General features: G+C 42.0%; 1 protein-coding gene across 1 annotated transcript in view; it reads left to right on the top strand.

The window, feature by feature from the left end:
- Dpy19l1 (dpy-19 like C-mannosyltransferase 1) overlaps window positions 1-19,350 on the top strand; it is a 94,629-nt gene that overhangs the window by 28,249 nt on the left and 47,030 nt on the right. Inside the window, exons 5-7 of the mRNA XM_028763787.1 lie at window positions 899-1,019; window positions 1,655-1,748; window positions 15,633-15,690. Coding sequence (XP_028619620.1) covers window positions 899-1,019; window positions 1,655-1,748; window positions 15,633-15,690 — 273 coding nt within the window. The remainder of the gene's footprint in view (window positions 1-898; window positions 1,020-1,654; window positions 1,749-15,632; window positions 15,691-19,350) is intronic.

The following is a 19,350-nucleotide window of genomic DNA, read 5'->3' as shown; positions in this document are numbered from 1 at the left end:
AAAGGCCTCTGAACTACATATCACTTGTCTTGATTAGCCTGTCATAGGCTGCAGTTTCCCTTGTGTGACCTTGAGTACATTACCTTCTTCAGCCCAGAGCAGTTCTGTAGAGTGGGCAGCGGCTGGGCTGGGAGTGTCTCTGCCTGGAAGGTAGATCAGTTTTTGTCTGCCACCTCCAGGTATACATTGATCAGCCTGGGTATGCATCTGTGGGTGTCCTGCTAGCTTACCTTCAGGGATAGACCTTTATATTCATTAGGGCATTCCCCTCTTATTCTTTTACTTCTCTAAAATAATTATAGATGTTGGGATTTTGGCTGGGATTGTTTTTATCTTTACAAATTAATTTGAGATGTGAATTTATATCTTGAAAAATTAGATACACACATAATTTGTTTAGGTCATTTATGTTTCCTGGTAGAATTTTACAGTTTTTAAAAATGTAAATCTTGAAGATTTATTTCATTTCTTTTCTTACCTGTGAATCACCAGTAAAAGACTTGACTACCGAAGAGTCTGTGAGAGAGGCTGAGCCTTATTTAACTAGAGTCCTTTTGGGAGAGGCTGCACATCATTTAACTAGATACAGAAGGAGCTAAACAGCTGAAGCACAGAAAGACAGCTTGACAATTATGAAAAACTCTAAAAAATATCTAGTCATGAAAACTTATTTCTTTTTGTTTTGTTTGTTTGTTTTGTCTTTTTTTTTTAAATTTCAAGACAAGGTTTCTCTGGGGAACCCCCAACTTTCCTGGAATTCACTCTGTAGACCATGATGACTTCAAACTCAGAAAGATCTTCCTGCCTCTGCCTCTTGAGTGCTGGGATTAAAGGATTATGCCACCACTGCCTGGCTTGGAAATTATTTCTTATGACTTTTTTTATTTTCTTTAAAAAGGTGATCTTAGCCAGCTGGTACCGGATTTATACCAAAATAATGGATTTGATTGGTATTCAAACCAAGATATGCTGGACAGTTACCCGAGGAGAAGGCCTCAGTCCGATTGAGAGCTGTGAGGGTGAGCTCCCTTTTCATGTCACCCAGTTGTCTATTGGACTACAGTAAACTTACTCCAGTCTTCGTGATATAAGTAACAACCATTTTATTTTGCTCTTGAATTCTACAAGTCCCAAATTTGGGCAGGCTGGTTTGCTTCCATGGTCACAGGGCAATCACATGACTGGGAAGAGTGGACTGAACAGGAAGCTGTTTTGGTCACATTTTGGCCCTTGGGCTGGAATAGCTCAGGTATTCCTGGGATATCTAGATGCCACGTTTCCATGGACTTTGAGCTTTTTCATAGCAAGGTACTTGTCACAAAGTAGCTATGCCCTTCCCAGGGTAGCTTCACTGGAGCTGGATCACTGTGGCTGCCGAAGCCCTCCTCTCAGAGGCCACGCTGTTACCTCTGCCATGCTCTGCCCAGCCCCCATCACCTCCCTACGGTGTACGGACAGCTTCAGCCCTGTCTGCAGACCAGCTAGCTGATTAGTACTGGTCTCATCCCTGTTCTGCATGTGTGGCCTGTTTTCATATGGGAACCAAGGAAACCATTTTTCTGGCAACCGTTTCACAGTAAGCACAGTTTAATGTAAATTGCCAGACTCATAACATAATTTGTGGCTAGAACATATGTTTTGTTTATTTTTAAAGGATTGGGAGATCCAGCTTGCTTTTATGTTGCTGTAATTTTTATGTTAAATGGACTAATGATGGCGTTATTCTTCATATATGGCACATATTTAAGGTAAGAATATCTTAGTATATATTTACAAAATATAATAAGTTATTAGTTAATAATTCTTGATAATTTATTGCTCAATTTTAATAGTGTTTTTGAAATATTTGTTTGTGATTGTCTGATTTCACTGTTATTATGGTAATCAGATTTTAGATTGTTTTAGAGCAGCGGTTCTCAACCTTCCTTATGTCGCCACCCTTTAATACAGTTCCTCATGTTGTAGTCTTCCCCAACCATAAAATTACTTCATTGTTACTTCAGAACTATAGTTTTGCTAGTGTTATGAGTTGTAATGTAAATATCTGATAAGCAATGAACCCCTGAGGGGCACATCTCTGAGGCTGAGAGACTTAAATAGAATATGGTGGTATATGTGGTAAATGCTAATAGAATATTTGTCATTTTTATAAAATATGAAAGTATCACTTATCAGATGATAGTGATGGCCATTGCTTTTCTAGTGTTAAAGCATACGTGTATTCCACACAACTCTTTGCAATCTGCCTATCTTCATAGTCAAGTAGTGTCTTGTAAACATAAGTTATGATAGTATTTAAAGGTTTTATGTTTATATTTTCCTTTGTATTTTGATGATTATTGCAATATATGTATATCTGAACTATTGTATTTCATTTGCGTGTATGTGCATGTGTGCATATGTGGATGCACATGAATGTAGGGGTGCATGCGTATGGAGGTCAAAGAACAATGTTGAATGTCTTAGGCATTGCCAAACATTTGAGACGAGGTCTCTTGCTGGTGATTCGCCAAGTAGGCTGGGCTAGCTGACTGGCAAGCCCTGGGAATCCATCTGTCTCCTTTTCCTGAGAGCTAAGATTACAAGCTAGGATTACCCACCTTTTTTCTTGGGTTCTAATGGATTGGACAGAGGTCCTCATGTTTGCAAGGCAAACGCTTGATGCCTAAGTCATCTCCTCAGCTACTTGAGCTTATCTGACCTTGAAAGTATTTTAGAAATTTCTTCCTACTGCTTGCTGACTGTAGTGCAGGACTGAGTGCATATGAATGTGGTTTTCCACTTGAGTTAGAGGAAAGGAGTTGGGCTCCCGTAGTGTCCTGTTATCTTCTTTGCATTTTCAGTTTAACTGCTTGAAGACCTCTGTTTTTAGGTCAGTGTTTGAGTGCACAGCAGTTACTTGATAAGTGCTTATCAAATGGAGAAGCAACTAGGTCAGATTGAAATATAGTTGCAATTTATATTTTTGTAAATATATACTTGTATATTTATAAATATTAAATGTATAAATTGTATTATATTAATATGAAGATTATATAAAACTATATAAATGTAAATTTATAACTAGCCTTTCACCCTTTACTAGAGGAAACATTCACATTGATTTCTTACCATGCTTCATGTAACTTTTATATCAAAGGTTATTGGCGTAATATCTGGGAAGAGAATAGAAGGTTCTGGAACAATTGAAGGGGTCATAGTGACACTGGCCCTGTACAACTTTCTTAATCTTTAGTCATACCTTTCCTGGTCAATAAACACTCTTCTCCATATATGCAATGCATGTTCAGTTCTTCAGTCAGCTTTTATGGTATATGCTAGGTAGTGTCTTCTAAAGAGTGTGGGCTGTCACAGGATGCGAGCAGGCAGTAAGGTGAGCATGGTGGCATAATGCATACCAGTGGAAGACAAGAGGCAGTAAGAAAGGGAGGAAGTCTAGAGTCCTGAGGAGGGACACGCTTGTTCTGATGGGAGGGACACTAGCCCAGCCCTGAAGAGTAAGAGGATTTAGATAGGTGGAAACATCTGGGAGATGCATCCCAGGTTGAGGCAAAAGCTGGAGCAGACAGCATGGTGACAGTTTGACCTGAGGGTCCATGTTTCCATGGGCTCAGAGGCAATCACAGTTACAGCCGTGGGTGAGCTGCATGATGAAAGCCTTAGTGCAGAGCTGGTTTCAAACTTACTCCAAAGTGAATGGAAGAAGATAGCAGTTTAACAAGCAGTGGGGTCGGGATTCAGGCCGAGTGATGATCTTAGAAGGTCCCTAAGTGCCATATGTCCCCAGAGGCACACAGTGGGCACTCAGCACATGATACTAGAGAGCACTACCTGCCAGGAGTGCTTGAAATCAGTTTTCTAGGTTGCCATGACCCAAGGCAGCCTATGGAGAAAGTGATTACTGGCTCACAGTCTGTCTTGGCATGGAGGCATCGCAGCAGGTGGCAGGCAGTGGAGAAGAAGCAGGCAGCTGAGAGAGCATGCTGGAACTAAGGCAGAGCTGGGGATTTTCAAAGCCCACCTCTACTTTCTCCAGTGGCCCATAGGATCTCTCCAAGCATCACCACACCCAGGGGCCACATTCTGAAGTGCCTGAGCCTCTGGGGGACAGCCTCTTCCAAACCACTACACCCTATTAAAGACAACAACAACAACAAAAGCTTGGCATGGTGGCCCATCCTAATACTGGGAAGGCTGAGACAGGTGGGTCCTCTGCTCCTTGTCCAGCCAAACTAGCATACTTAGCCAATTTCTAGGCTGGTGAGAGACCCTTTCTCAAATAGCAAACATTATGACAGCACCTAAAGACTTATCACAGAGGTTGTCCCCTGTCCTTTATTGTAGGCACATAATCAAACGCAAGCAAGTATGCACGCACACACACAGGTGTTTCACAGCAATGCTAGACTGTACCATCTCTAGTAGTATCAATACATCTTACAGTTGTTATACTTGTGTCTGTGTGCTGGGTTATACTGTAATGCTTTCTCTGCCTGTAGTTGCAGTCCTCCAGAGGTCTACGTCTAAGCTTGTGGTGAGGGAACAACTATAGGTTCAGCACATTAGAACCCGGTCTACTCCCAGGGTCAAGGCTTGTTTCAGCTCTGCCTCCTTTACTGCCTTTGACCTCTTCTGTACTGCCCCAGCTTGATGCCCCAACTCATAGCCTGCATTGCCAGTGGACGTTCGTTTTCCAGCTCTGTCTTTGCTGTTTGTGTAACCACAAAGTAGAGCTCAGGCTTCCTGCCACCACAGATGCCAATAAGCCAAGCTAAGAATTAGCCTTTAAATTACACAGATCTGAGAAGGCCAAACGATATCCTAGAAACATTCCATCTTGTCTCCGGGCAGCAGACTTTAGGACATGGCAACAGGGGCCACCCATCATTCCACAGTTAGCCTTGGCTCTGAGGTTCCTGGCATTTCTCCATCTGTTTCCTTGCCCTCCACTTTCCCCTCTTAAGGCTTCTCTCTGTGCAGTGAGGTTTGGATGCCCCCAAGGCCACTGAGCCTTGAGCACCACTCGGTTAGAAGCCACTTGGAACAAACAAGTCCTTAGTCTCTTTCCTCTCTTCCTCTGTCTTTTCTTCCCCCCCACCTCCACCCCGCTGTGTGTGTGTATGTGTGTATGTGTAAATTCCTTTCTGTAATTTGAAGCCCAGTGTGACCTGTCATTTTTAGTAAGCTCTAAGTAACTTTGTTAGCTTGCCACCTTGCTCAAAGGTGTCTCTGAGGATAAATAGGAAAATGAGCCCAGTTTCTCTGCCTCCAGTCTCTACTCAGTACCATCAACACAGAGGCTTCTTTGACAAGTCCTCTTGTTCACTCTGGCTGGATGGCTGTGGGTGCTGGTTTGATGCCCTCATTCTCCATTCAGTAGGTTTGTGGAGCTACTGGTTAAACCCAAGGACATGTGCTTGTGTTGCTGGGTTAGTATAAAGTGTTACAAAGGGTGAGATGCAGAGGCGCGCAGAATGGAAAGTCGTGCAGCACAGCGCAGGGCCTGTGCTCTCTGGTGCTGCATTCACAAACCTTCTTCCTCCCCTGGGCATTTGGAAGCTTTCTAAGCTTAGTCTTCTGTCATTTAATGGAAGTGTTGTCCTGTAGGAAGATGGAGTCACTGCTGTCAACTTGAACTTTAACCACTTTCCTGTTCCTGGATCTTGCAGGTTGAGAATAAAAAGTCCTAAACCCTCAACTCACCTTCAATTCCTTGTGACTAGTTCCATCCCTAAGCTATTTAGGGGCCACCAAGCTGGTTTTTAGATCAACCTGAGGTTTAAATAATATTAAGTAATTTTCTAAGATCTTCTGAGAGCGGTTTGGTTGCATTGTTGGGATTTGAATGTAGACAGAGCTTCAGAGTGTGTACTCTGCATTTTAAATGTTCCTTTTTACAGAAATTAAATTATCCATAGCTTTATTTATTATTTACATATACAGAGAAATGAAGAAAAAAGAACTATTTATTCCATTTTCAAGGAGAGTGCTATTTTATTTTTAAAAAGTTTTACATAAAGTAATGTAAGGCTGAATGATGTTCAGAAGGGTCCAGACTGTGCGCTCTCCCGCATCAGTTCGTTACTAAGGTCTCCACAGTCCCAGGACTTAGATGGTGTTAGTTAAGACTTGTCTTCCTTTTCCCCTTGATACCTACAGGCTGACTGTTTCAGTATTGCCATCTATAGCGTTTGTCAGCGTCTCATCCGCTCTGTCCTCAGTGTCACGCAGGGCTTTGTGATCATGTGAGTCGTTTTCTCATTGTGTCACTGTATTGACTTTGTAACTAGAGCACAAATTGGAAGAAGAGGAGGTATGCTGGCTGCAGTATGTCTGTGACCTTACAGGTCCCCTGTGATGTACCCTCCCCGGGCTCATTCTCAGTCCAGTCTTTATCACCCAGCCATGATTCCAGAGTTTTAGATGATGTGGCAGGGTGTTTACCTCAGTCTATTTTACAGATAGGTTTTCTTCTAGTGGTTTTAAAACCAAAAATAACAAAACCTTGCAAATTTTTTGGAGGGGCGGTAATAGGAATATTGTTCAATACTGTCTGATAGAAATATCTGTTCAATATCATCTGATAGGAATATATGTTCAATACCACCTGATAGGAATACCTTTTCAGTACCATCTGGGACTTTTCCTATGGCTTTGCTTTTCACAATCATTTGCATTAGAGACAGCAATTGACATCTGTGTATCTCCTAATAACCTGATGCTGGTGTGGTAATCATTACACAGTGAGTGTTCCTGACCTGACCAGAAAGATTTTACATTTGGCTTTTATATTTTGGAGTATTTGCATAAACATGTAATGTGGCATCTTGGAATGGCACCAAAATCTAAAAGCGAAACTCACTGTGTAAATAATTGTGTATTATTTTGATTTTCCTGGTTTTCTATATTCTGATTAATCCACCAATTTTACCACTAAACTCTAAGTTGATAGTTTTTTACTTCTTATTTCAGCACCCCCACCTTTGTGTTTCTCTTCTAGATCCTCTCTTGTTCTGCTTCCATGAAGGTGGGCCTGATCGAGGCCGCCTTCACTTGTCTAAGACCTTGCACGTCCTAGGCTTCCACAGGCTGCCGTGAGCCCTCTGTCTCCTCCATCCTGAGAGTGCCCCCCTTTACACCTGTGTTCATTTGGAATTCTGTAGTGGCCTCTTTCTTACATAGTCCTTTATTTTGGAGAATCACGTTCTCTCGTAGTTTGGAAACAACAAGAAAATCTAGAGATCATTTTAAAATAAATATGTCTTGCATTTGAATTTATTTATTTGTTTTTGTTTGTTTTTACTTTATTGCTGTCTGCCTTGTTCTAGATCCTATTTTTCCTTAGACACTGAAGGCCTGTTTTGCTGCTTTCTCAGCTTCATTGTGTGATATGTTTCTGGGAAGATGCAAACAATCTACTCACCTTGGATAGGCAACTAGCAGACTAACACCAAAGATTCCACCAAAAGCAATTGGGTGACTACCGAGTTTTATTGCAATTACTTATGGGATAAGGGTGAAGGGTTACTTAAAGGAGTACAAATGACTCAAAGACAGCTGCTTTACCATGACACCCTCAAGCATGGGCGACAGCTCATAAACTTGGAGCACACTGCACAGCCTGCAGGCAGCACAGCATGCTAGAGAATATCCTTTCTGGGTAGCTCAGCTGGTCTGCTTCTTCCAGGCAGCGTATCTGAACTGCCTTTACAGGAAAGCTCGGCTTGCCTCTCAGTTATATATTTTGTCTAGGAAGGCACCTGGTCAACTTGATGACTTTCAGAGACTTCCTGAAGTCTTTCAGTTGTTTACTTTCTGGCGTAATGAGCTTCTCTGCAGGATGGAGTGTTTTACTTCCTTTAGATATTCTATGTTTTAAGGAGCTTTCCTCCTTTAGAAACAGTGATCACGGGAGTGTTCACGTAATTGGGTTTAATGCCTTGCTTTTTCTTTGACTATTTGTGTTTATTGTCTTGCTTGTTCCTCGACTGTTTGTATCTATTGTATTGCTAGAACTGACCTTAATACATGCATGTAACCAAAATGGTATAAAAGCATAAAGGAAGGGGGATCTAGGATAAGGGGTTCTAGGGAGGGGAAATGGGGAAAGAGGATGACATCTGTATTGTAAATAAATAAAATATCCAATAAAAAAAAGAAAAAGAAAACCTACTGTTCTTTCCTTGGCAAATGTAAATAAAAACACCCTCCATCTTAAAAAAAAAAATTAAGGAGTTTTCTTCCATAGTGGAGGTTTTATCTTGGACAAATTGCCTCACAGCAGGAATGCCTGCTATCAGTTCCTTCTGACCCCTTCCCCTTATCTGTTCCCTTTGCATCCGTCTTTTTATCTTTATTGCCCAAAAAGTCTCAGTGTAGCAGATGACAGTTTATTCTGTCTGTGGTACTCTGGGCTCTGCATCTTGGACAATGACTGTCCTCAGTCTGCATGAATACTTTGACTATTGGTATTTCTGAGATGACTTTCTTACCTGTTTCCACTTTTTTTTTCTCAAAGTCCAAATTATTTGGATATTAGAATTTTTTAAAATAAAATTTTAGGGTTGTTTTTCTCCCCTATGCTATCTGTTATACTTTCTGTTCCTTAGTAAAATTTCAACTTTTTGTAAAGAATCTGGATTCCCAATTTTTCTGTGTGTGTGTGTGTGTGCTGTTTTCTATATTTAATTTCTCCTTGAAATGTAGTTTCTGTTTTTCATATGTAGAGGGACCCTGGAACCTGGCGATCCTTAGTGCAGCAGTTACAATTTTAGAAGCAGAGAGCTTTTAGAACCTGAGAAGATGAAGCTTTTAAGGGAGTGGAACTTTCAGACTGGCAGACTCCATGAGTCTGGAAAGCTGTCTGTAGAGGAGACCCAGGCTCCTTTTGTCTGCAGCTCTGTCTTTGTGGCCCAGCAGTGTCTGTATGTGGAGAGCAAGCAGCAAGGAGGAACTTGCATTCTTAACCATTTTCATTCCTGAATGAGTGTGGTGTGTGGACATAAACCTGTACAGTGCTGCCACCCACATGGAACAGTGACACGAGGGCTGAGTGTGCACACACTACCCAGGCAAAGCATGCTCTCCTGGTCCTCTTTTACCTTCACGTTTTGTGCTGAGTCAGCTGTCTTAGAATTGATAGTCTTCTTTTTTTTTTTTTTTTTTTATGCATTTCTGTCCATTTCATATCTGCTGACCAGGGTCCCTGAGGCCACTGTGATCTGTCTCTGATGCTTTCCTCTTCTTTCTTGTGTTCATCTTTTCTCCTTCTCTCCTTCCAGACTCCTTGATCACTGATGGTCAGAGTAGCTCTCTTGGTAGTAGAGACACTTTTTAAACACAATTGTATTTCTAGATGTTACAGAAGGGCCCTGAAGACTTATCTGTACTCCTCTCCCCCATTTGATTTTGTCATGTCCCCGTTTCCTTCTGAAGTGAACAGTCATTTCAGTCTCCATGATCGGCCTCCATGTACGGCTCAGCTGTTCGTTTGAGGCTCTGTGGTAGGATGAAATGCTTTTTATTATCAGTGTCTTAGTTCTCTACTGGTTCCTACCTGTTAAATTTCTCATAAGAATATATTTTATACTCGTCCTACTTCTAGAGTTTTGTGTGATATTTTCTAATCTTTACTATGTCTTAGCGCAGGCATTCACTGCTGACACACACAGGATTTGGTAAACTGTGTCTTACATAGGCTGTGTTGCATCTATGAAACTTGAGCAGGTACATGCTTTTCTGAATGTTCTAGTAACTTGGCCTGCTGTCACATCTTTCATCCAACCCACTTGGTTTAACAGTTGTATATGAATATTTAAAGATAAGTACTTCTCTTTGGTATGCATAAAATGATGAATTTTGTTGTTAGAAAATACTACCATCTTTTCTCCAAATTCTTTCCCTGGTATGACTTCACTGTTGTAGCAAATGACACTTCTTTCACAGTGATGCCCATGCCTGCTCCTGGGAGGTACCTGTGGCCTTCCTCTGCCCTTGGCTCTAATCCAGGTGGATCAGAATATCTCAAGTCCGTGCACTTTCCTCTCCATCACCGACTTTTCAAACACGAAGCCTCAGGACACTGGCTGTCCAGCTACTGCGCCTACCTTGCCCTCACCCACACTGTTCTGTACACTGATGTCCATGTGAGCGTTTCACTAGAGACTCACCCAGACCTGGCAGACAAATGCAGACGTTTGAACATGTGCTGATGTTTGGATTGACACTGAGAAATAGAATGGTAGCCAAGTGTGGGGAGCACAGAGGTGGCTTGTGTAGTTCATTTATGAAGAGCTCTGTGGATGGTGGCTGCCTGAGGCACGTTGTTATGTTTAGAGAAAGGTAACAGGCCTCGGGAAGGAGGCCATGAGCTGTAGTCTTCCTCTTGGTGGAAGAGAATGGCAGCCTGGGCAAGTGTGTGGGAATACTGTAAAGGAAGTTGTTGGGAAAATGTGGGGGTCCCGAGTCTGCCACACCACGGGGCTAGAGCCACTGCTTGGGGAGGCAGGACATAGGATGCAGGACATGGGAAGTTTGACTGCACTCACCCTATGCTGGCACTGGGTGGGAGTCAGGCTTTGTGAAGCTGAGGGGGGTTGGGGATGCAGTCTGAGTTCCCAGGAGCCGCCAGAGCTGGCTCAGGGGTGTCCCCGGGCCTGCAGGCGGCCAGGACGGACTGGTTCTCAGGCTCTGGGCACCCAGGTGCTGCTGGAGATGTGGGAGAGCTGACTGATGTGGAAGAGTGAGGGGGGGGGGGCTTCGGGGTGCGTTGGGCCCCCGGCCTGCGGGGAGCGGGGGAGACGGGGCGCGGGGGCGCGGGGGGCTGCACCCCACAGAGAGAGTCCTTGGCAGTCCGCTGGCTGGCTTGGGTTGGTGGTCTCCATGCCTGGGAACACAGAGAGGTCTTCTGCCGGAGATTAGAAGGCGGCTCTGTGGGTGCAGGCCTGTTCCATTGTTCTCCACGGTGGATCCCAATGAATCAAGAAGCAGTCCATGGTTTTAAGATGTTTATTGTCATGGTGGAAAGTAGATGAGAAACTGTACCCCAGCCCTGTTTTTGGGTGGGCCTGAGGTTAAATACCTTTTGCAGGGAGGAGTGTCTGGGAAGGAAAGCTTAATTGGCTAAGCCCTTAGGTACCTCATTAATATGGAGATCTGTCTTGAGGCTCACACCTTTTACCTGTGGAGGGGCTAGTAAGGGTGTTGCCTTTATGTGACTGAAAGACACAAAGACCTTGTGTCAGGAGCCTAGAGTCTGGGAGCATGGCCAAACTCCTACCATCCCTTGCAGGGGTCACCTCAGGGGTCACTCGGGTTTCAAACCTAGCTCAACCAGAAACCAGGCTGCCTTTCATGGTCCTACAGGAAGTGTGTAGACTGCAGTCATTAGCAGGCAGAGCTGGACAGTCTCCAGGGAAGCAACCACACCAAAGACATGGTGGTTCCAGCAGCTGCGGGAGGAAGGCCCTGGGAAGCGGCTGCTGGGCAGCACAGTGAGAGCTCCCCCTGGTTGGAGGGCATAGTGGAAAGGCCTGTCGTGGTGCAGAGACTCCACTGACCACATACTGTTGGCAATGAATTGGCACCTATGTCTGGGTAAGTGGCTAAGGACTACAGTGGCATATTTAACATCAAGGTCCCCAAGCACCGAACACCAGCAGCCTTCTGGATGAGTGCCATTTATGTATTTGTTTATGGTCAGGTGCCATCCCTGAGTGTCTGCCATAGCAAGGCTTGGTCTGCTGCGAAGTATGTGGTTCCTACCACAGTGATAGAGAGGTTTGGTTAAATGCCTGCAGACATAGTTAAAGTAAAGACATTAACTAATTGTAATATAAGCTGCAGACCTGAATAGGGCCAAGCAGAGAATACTTTGATAAACCCTATTTAGTTGTCATTTTCTTCCTTGTCTTTACTTTCTTCTTTTTAAATCGTTATTGTGTACATGTGTGGACATGACATGTAGGTATGGGTATGTGCCAAGTTCAAGATGGGGAAACCCATTGAGTTGTTTCTCTACTGTTACCTTTATGTGAGTTCAGGAGCTTGAGAGGCAGGAGCCTTTACCTCTTGAGCCCTCTCACTGGCCAACTCTTTCCTTTATTCATTACACCATTGAGTTCCATTGCCGTAGGGAGAAGGCTCTCAACTCAGGCCTGTTCCGTGTTTTCTTCACTAGGCCAGAAAGGTATCAGAGACTTAGTTCCCAGACTTGGGACTAAAAATTCTCCATTTAAGCTTCCACATTTTCCCTTTCCAATTTATTAAGCATTTACATAAGAAAACTCATTCCAAGTGTTATTTACTATAGCTTTAAAACCCTGAATGTACTTTTCTTTTTTTCAAATGTTATATTTTATGTCCCGTCATTTTGTATGTAGTACTACAGAGAAAAAATTAACATTTATTAATCAGAGGATTAATAAAACTCATTAAAATTTGAGAATTAATTTCAGTCTTTAGAAATCAAGGATTATAGAATTATTCAATTTCAGAACTAGGAAACATTTTTAATGGATATTTTAAATTTTAAGCTTTAGTGCTCCTCCTTAACTTTTTATCCAAGATCATTGAGGTTCAGAGGGTAAATAAAGAGGCTGGGTAGATATCTCAGTTAATAAAATACTTGCTTGTACAAGCATGCTGACCCAAGTTCAGGTGACTGGTGGCTATGTAAAAAGCCAGGTAGTATAGCAGCACACACCTGTAATCCCCAGTGCTGGGGAGATAGGGATGGAGGATGCCTAGGGCTTACTGGCCAGCTAGTTTGCTAGGCTTCAGGGTCACAGAAAGACCCTATCTCAAAACTAAAAGGTAGTCACAGAAGAAGATCCCCAATGTTGACCACTAATCTCACACAAATGCTCGAGTGCACACACACACGCACACACACACAGACCACATTCACAAAAAGATAAGTGAAATCTATTGGGTGGAGGTGACAGATGTTCACCAAGCTTCGCACATTTTGTAAATTTGCACAGTGGTGGTTTTCATGCTTTCTGATGGTTAGTAATAGATAGTACAAAAGAGGAATACTGAGATATCAACTGTAGTGGGGAAAATTAAACAATTTTAATATTTTAATTACCACATCTTTTCTGAATAGCAAAGTAACATTTTTGTGGCAGTCTCTAGGATCAGAATGGTAGCTTAGTACTAGGGACAGTAAGTTTGATTTTTGTTTTTGCAAATCACATCATTAAATAGTGATTGCAACTGAAATTATTCCTTATAGACAAGCCAGCTCTACTCTCCTTTCCAGCTTTGCCTGTTGTGAAAGTGGGTCAGAAAACGCTGCCTCCCTGGGTAGTTAGGCACAGAAGACAGAAGGCGCCAGACTGGAACCTGTGCTGAGCAGGTTGGTAAGAGGGATGTGTCCTTTGAAGAGTCATGAGGATGGCCAGCTGTGGCAGTGTCAGCCTGAGATTTGGTCAGGCTTTGCTCCTTTCACATGTTCCGTCTCCCTCTGCTTTTTCATTAAGACAAACTAAAGTTAGGAAAGTTTAGCTCGGGTTCTGTTTTGCTCAAGGGAAGTCTTAACAAGGGAATTTTGTAAGTTCTTAAATGTTTCTGTTTGTCTTATGTGTTTTACTATAATCAGAGAACGAGTTGTTTCCAGAGCTCATAGCTATAGGAGCATAAGAAATAGTGTATTCTCTGTACAGTCAGACTATTGTATATTTTTATAAAATTGAGCATTTTGGCTATCTACTTCACATCTCTTGGCATGTTTTCCTTGGCTAATGTGACCTGTCACATTCTGAATGTGTGAAAACAACCAGCATGGTCAGATTTCACCACATTCTCTGTGTTTATAGAAAGATTAATTTAGTACTTGACTGATGTGCTGTTCATAAAACTTTCTTTGACATAATTCGAATTTAATAAATAGGGAGTGGCATATTTAGTGATTGAGTAGGCAAAACAGTCCATCACAAATTGTACATAAATTCAGTGCCATTCTGAGGAAATACAACATTTGTTCTGAAAAGGGAGCTGTTAGATCATCCTAACAGCAGAGAGTTGCTGAGAATGACAGAAAACCATCTCTATGAGGAGCTGGGCATGGGGACTTCTCCTGAGATGTATGAAAACAACCAGAATCGTACAGGATAAAAATGGTGTCATGTGACAGAAAAGAATTACAGAATTAAATCAATTGACTACAATAGAAAAAGCTCTAGGCTGTAGGAATTTACTGTATGAGACAGGCTGGGTTGCATTTCTCTGAAAGGAAGGTTTACTTGCTTGGCATTTTAGCATGAACGGCGACTTAAAAGAGAATAGAGTAGAGCTCTCCAGATAAAAGACCTAAGTGGAAACGCATGGCACTTGAGGAAATTTTAGGTGGCTGTCTATAAATTTTTGAAATAAAAAGAACCTGCATGGACAGGGCATACAATGAAGAAGAAATAAAATTATTGACATACTTAACCACATAATATCTTTAAAGTTCTAATTGAATACCCTTTAAATTATGTCAGTGTAATGTGTGACACATATGACAGCCAGCCATTTGATTACTACAGTCTTTAAGCAGAGATGTACACAGTCATAACATGAATACTTAAGGGAGTTTGTAGGCAGTTCATGGAAAAAAATGTGCATTTAATTGAAACAGTACAGTTGTCTTCCATACAAATAGGGAGGGAAAGCCAGGCGGTGGTGGTGCACGCCTTTAATCCCAGCATTTGGGAGGCAGAGGCAGGCGGATTTCTGAGTTCAGGCCAGCCTGGTCTACAGAGTGAGTTCCAGGACAGCCAGGGCTATACAGAGAAACCCTGTCTCCAAAAAACAAAAAACAACAACAACAAAAAACAAAACAAAAAAACCCAAAACAACAACAAAACAAATAGGGAGGAAAGTAAAAATTCAAATGACAGTGTTGGTAAGTTCCACCTGTCTGAAGGGCAGACTTTGAGTCTGAGCTCAGCCTTGGGAGGACCAGCATGGGTCACTCTGGTCTGTCCCAGGAGAAGAGAAGCAGGCGTGTGTGCATGAATAATACTTGCTCACCCATTAACAAAGAGATGAAGAAGTTGCAGTGCTCTGGGACTGTGCAGTATTTCACAGTGATTTAAAGATGCCTTTGGTAACAAGTATTGATTAAGAGTAATCATAATAAAGTAGAAGAGAACAAATATCAAATCGATGTAAATGACACACACTAGAAATTGTATGGTTATAGAGAAGGGTTTGGAAGGAGAGACACATGCAAAAATGCCAGTAACATTCTTAAATAATGTCTTTCAGTTCTCCGTCCGCTAACCCCCTGAATGTGCAATTTTGTAGGTGGTAAATAAGGTGGTTGTTTTTGGTTTTCTGAGACCAGATCTCATACTCTGGCCTCATAGTCCAGTGTTGCTATGGCCTTGAACCCCTCTTCTCCTGCCTGAATCTCAAGTGCTGGGTCCCTGGCATTTGTTATCTCATTCAGCTGGTAAGTATTTTGACTAGTGATAGTTTGGAAGAAATCAAGCATTTTGTAAATAAGCGCAGGAGAGGTCTTCTGTGGCGAAGCAGTCTGTGTTGGTGGCAGGTAGTCGTGATCCTTTGTTTTAAGGTTTAGATAAAGACTGACCTGCATTTCTGACATGCAGTGAGTTATATTTTCCTACCCTCTTTTGCAGTGGCAGCAGGCTGGGAGGTGTGGTCACAGTGATGTGCTTCTTTTTCAATCATGGAGAGGTAAGGAGACAGAATCACTACTAAAATACAAACTTCTTCCAATTAATTTAATTATGTTTAATTTGTAATAGTGTTTCTTAAACATTTGATCCAGTTATTTTGTCCCAGCTTTAAATACTAGTGGTCTCTTAAAGTGACTGGAGTCTTACTGATTTGAGCAAATAATTTGATTTTAAAGCCAGTGACTCTTATGTTAGGGGCAGTGCACTTTTACGTATCCTATTCAGACTATTTGCCAAACCTATAAATTCACAACTACTCCAGGCAGTGCAAAGATAGCAACATTGTCACGTGCCTGGTCTCTGGATCTATGCTGCCTGGTTTGAAACCCTAGCTTTTTCATTTATTATCTGTGATACCTAGGCAAGCAGTTACTCTGTCTATGCATTCCTCTGCTTTGTTAATGAGGTCATGATGTTATTTATCTCATGGAGTTATTGCATAAATCAGATGAATCCATGTGTGTAAAGTATCTAATACAAGGTTTAAAATATTAAGTGTCATATGCTTGTTAGCTCAGATTGGTAGTTTTATTCATCAGTAATAGTTTTCAGATAAAATCCTAATGCAGATTTTCACTACATTCCTTCCCCTAAATTAATCATACTTTTAATGACTTTTCTGGTGATATGTCTGTCTAGACTTCTCATGGAAATATTTGTGTGGAGTAGAAAAAAGATGTGTGAGATGTGTCCATCTTTTCTCTTCTTGCCCTGGGTATCTGCAGCCTTTCAACATACACAGGTTGCAGAGTGAGTAATAAGACGAGGGGCTGCTTGGCTTAGAGCGTTTGTGTGTGGGCACAGCAGCAGCAGCAGTGCATTGCTACAGCTGGGTTTGGCCAGTGGTGGGAAGGAAGGCTTTGGCTTTTTCCTGACGATTGATTCTGCACATTGTAATAGCCTGGGTCGGTGGATGGTTTAAAGCTGGTTAAGAGAATGATGTGCGAAATGGTAAGTCACTGCTTACTCTTCTGCAAGAAAGGAGCATTGTACGCTCAGAGTAGGATGTGGGGCGTGGGCTACTGAATATGTAGATCCAGATGCATCCAGAAAGGCACTGTTGTGGGGCACAGAGGGCCCTTGTGCCCCTCATGGTGTCCTGGGTTAGTAGTTTCTTCCTTACGTTTTTCTTACATTCTTGATGTTCAAGTAGTAGGAACATTGTTTCTTAAGATCTTCAATTCTAAAAAGACTAGTTTTTTTAGTTTTTTCCCTCTTGACAGTTTTTACCCATTTAATTTATTTAAAACATAGTTAGATATCATTTTCTTAGGAAAAGGTACATGAAACAATTAAAATTAGAATTTTAGTTTTATGGAAATGGCTAGTTACACTTATTTGCTGGTTTATGCCAAAAATGTTACATTTTAATATAATAACACTATAGTTTAGAGCATACACTACAGTTTTCGTAAACTATGGAAAGAATTCATGTAACCAAAAACTTTCTATAATTTTGTGTATCATTTGGCTTTCAGATTATGACAGCTTCAGTTCTCATTTTCTTCTGACTTTTTAAAACTACTTTCAGTTGAGTGCTTGCCTTTTATCTCAGTGTTCAAACGGCACGAGAGTGGCTCTCTGTGAGTTTGAGGCCAGTCTGGTCTATAGATTTTAGGTCAGCCAGGGCTACAGAGCGAGACATGTGAAGCAAAAAACAAAAGTGAGTGTGTGTATGTTTCTAAAGTATCCAATTTTTGTGTGACAAGAATCATCTACTCTGCTTATACCCATTCATGCACCCAGTAACTTTTGTAGAACGTTACACTGTGAAACACATTGTGTTTGTTTATTCTGTGAGTTGTTAGGGGTACAGATGGCCTGCCCTTCAAGTGACAGGACTAGACGGCTTTTAGATGTGTGCTGCTCATTGTCCATGTGTGCTCTGTGGGTCAGATGTGGGCTGTTGGGTGGCCTCAGGCTCCTGTACCTGCTGAGCCATCTTGCTGCCCCAGCACTTACTTTCTTAGAAGAGATATTTATTCATAGACATGAATTATTCACATACCAATACACACATATAGCCTGTTAGTTGCTTTTAAGTTCTGTTTTCATTAGTTAGTTGTCTTAATAGTGGATCTAAGACACTATTTGGTATATTGTAAAATGTTTTCCAACTGATGATATTACAAAGAAATATTTGCCTTAACAGAAGAACTGTTCTATTCATAGGGCATGGTATTACTTGAGGGTAGTGTACTTGCCTCATATTCTCAAAATACTAGGTTTGTTCCCTGATTACCTAAAATAATGTGAAGTGCAAATGGATTAACACAATTTTAAAAAATGATTTGAAAATCTTAAAATGTGAATCATGTGAAAATGGAATATAGGGCCTTTTCAGCATCATGAGTGACCACACAGAGGTCTGTACTCCAGGACAAAACATGAGGGTGAGCTTGCTTCTTCCTGTTTATTATGTTACTGTGGGATGCCAAGATGAGGAAAGCCAACAACTTTGCTGTTTGTCAAATGTTTCCTTGTCATAAGACCAGGAATGTATGCTCTAGGTCAATGGTGCTGCATACTGACTAAAAAGAATGGAGACTGGGGACTGCTCATCCCTACAGGGGACATGCATAGCATATCTTCCCCAACGAAACTTAGGACTCTTCCAGGAAGAGCAGGTAGAAAGACTAGAAGAGCTAGAGGTTGTGGTTAACATCAAGGAAATAGTATTTCTAGCCACTGCAGGGTAGCCACATGTGTGAACTCACAGTGATTGTGACAGCATGTACAAGCCCTGTGCAAGCTACAACCAGCAAACTCCCAGCGTTGAGTGGAGAAGGTAAGCAAGAAATCCCACCCTTAGCTGAGGAGCTACTAGTACTCCAGAGCTGCTGGGAGAGGGAGCATCAGGACTTTTGATGATGGGGCTTCCTGGTACATAGACCATGTTCACAGTGCAGGCCCCACCCCCAAAACAATCCAAGCACAAACAGTACTTGACTTGTGGTGGCAGGCCTCTAAGTTAGGGGAGGAGGGGAAGTGTAGTTAGGGAGAAAATAGCAAAAGAGGATTTGTTCAAAATAAGTTGTATGTAATCATCAAAAAATTAGTAAAATGGTCTTTAAACAAAAGATTATGGAGCCCAGGCTGGACTGTAGAAGTCAGACGATGAGCAGAGTAGTTCAGGGCTACAGGGAGAGTGGGTCCTGTGTTGAACAGAGACAGTGGGCAGAGCCGAGTGTCACAGCTGCCCATGTTGACATTCTCCTGGCAAGGTGGTTATCACAGGTTGAAACTGGTTAAATACCATAGAAAGATCTTAGAATGGGAAAGAAAATCTCTAGGAAAGCAAAATGGAGAAGAGAAAGAAGAAGCACTTGAGAACATAGGGAAAGTGAGCTTCCACAGTGTTCATCACAAGGAAGAACAAAATGATTCTCTTGATTTTTCAGAAACCTTTATAAACAAAAGAAACTGGGGGTGAGGTGGGGAATGGAAAGAGTACAAAGGACACCTCTGTATAGGGCGGGATGGTAGAGCTAATGATGCTTGCCTAACATCTGCAAGGGCCTGGATTCAATCCCTAGCACCACAAAGAACAAAACAAAATCAACTAGTACTGTATGTTCTTCAGTGTTGTGAATGTGTCTGTGTATGTGTGTGCGAGAGAGAGAGAGAGGGAGAGAGAGAGAGAGAGAGAGAGAGAGAG

This window comes from Grammomys surdaster, unplaced genomic scaffold, assembly GCF_004785775.1.
Source record: "Grammomys surdaster isolate TR1022 unplaced genomic scaffold, NIH_TR_1.0 140, whole genome shotgun sequence".
NCBI lineage: Eukaryota > Metazoa > Chordata > Mammalia > Rodentia > Muridae > Grammomys > Grammomys surdaster.
Note: the sequence above shows the minus strand (reverse complement) of the source record. Positions and strands in the feature narration are given on the sequence as shown.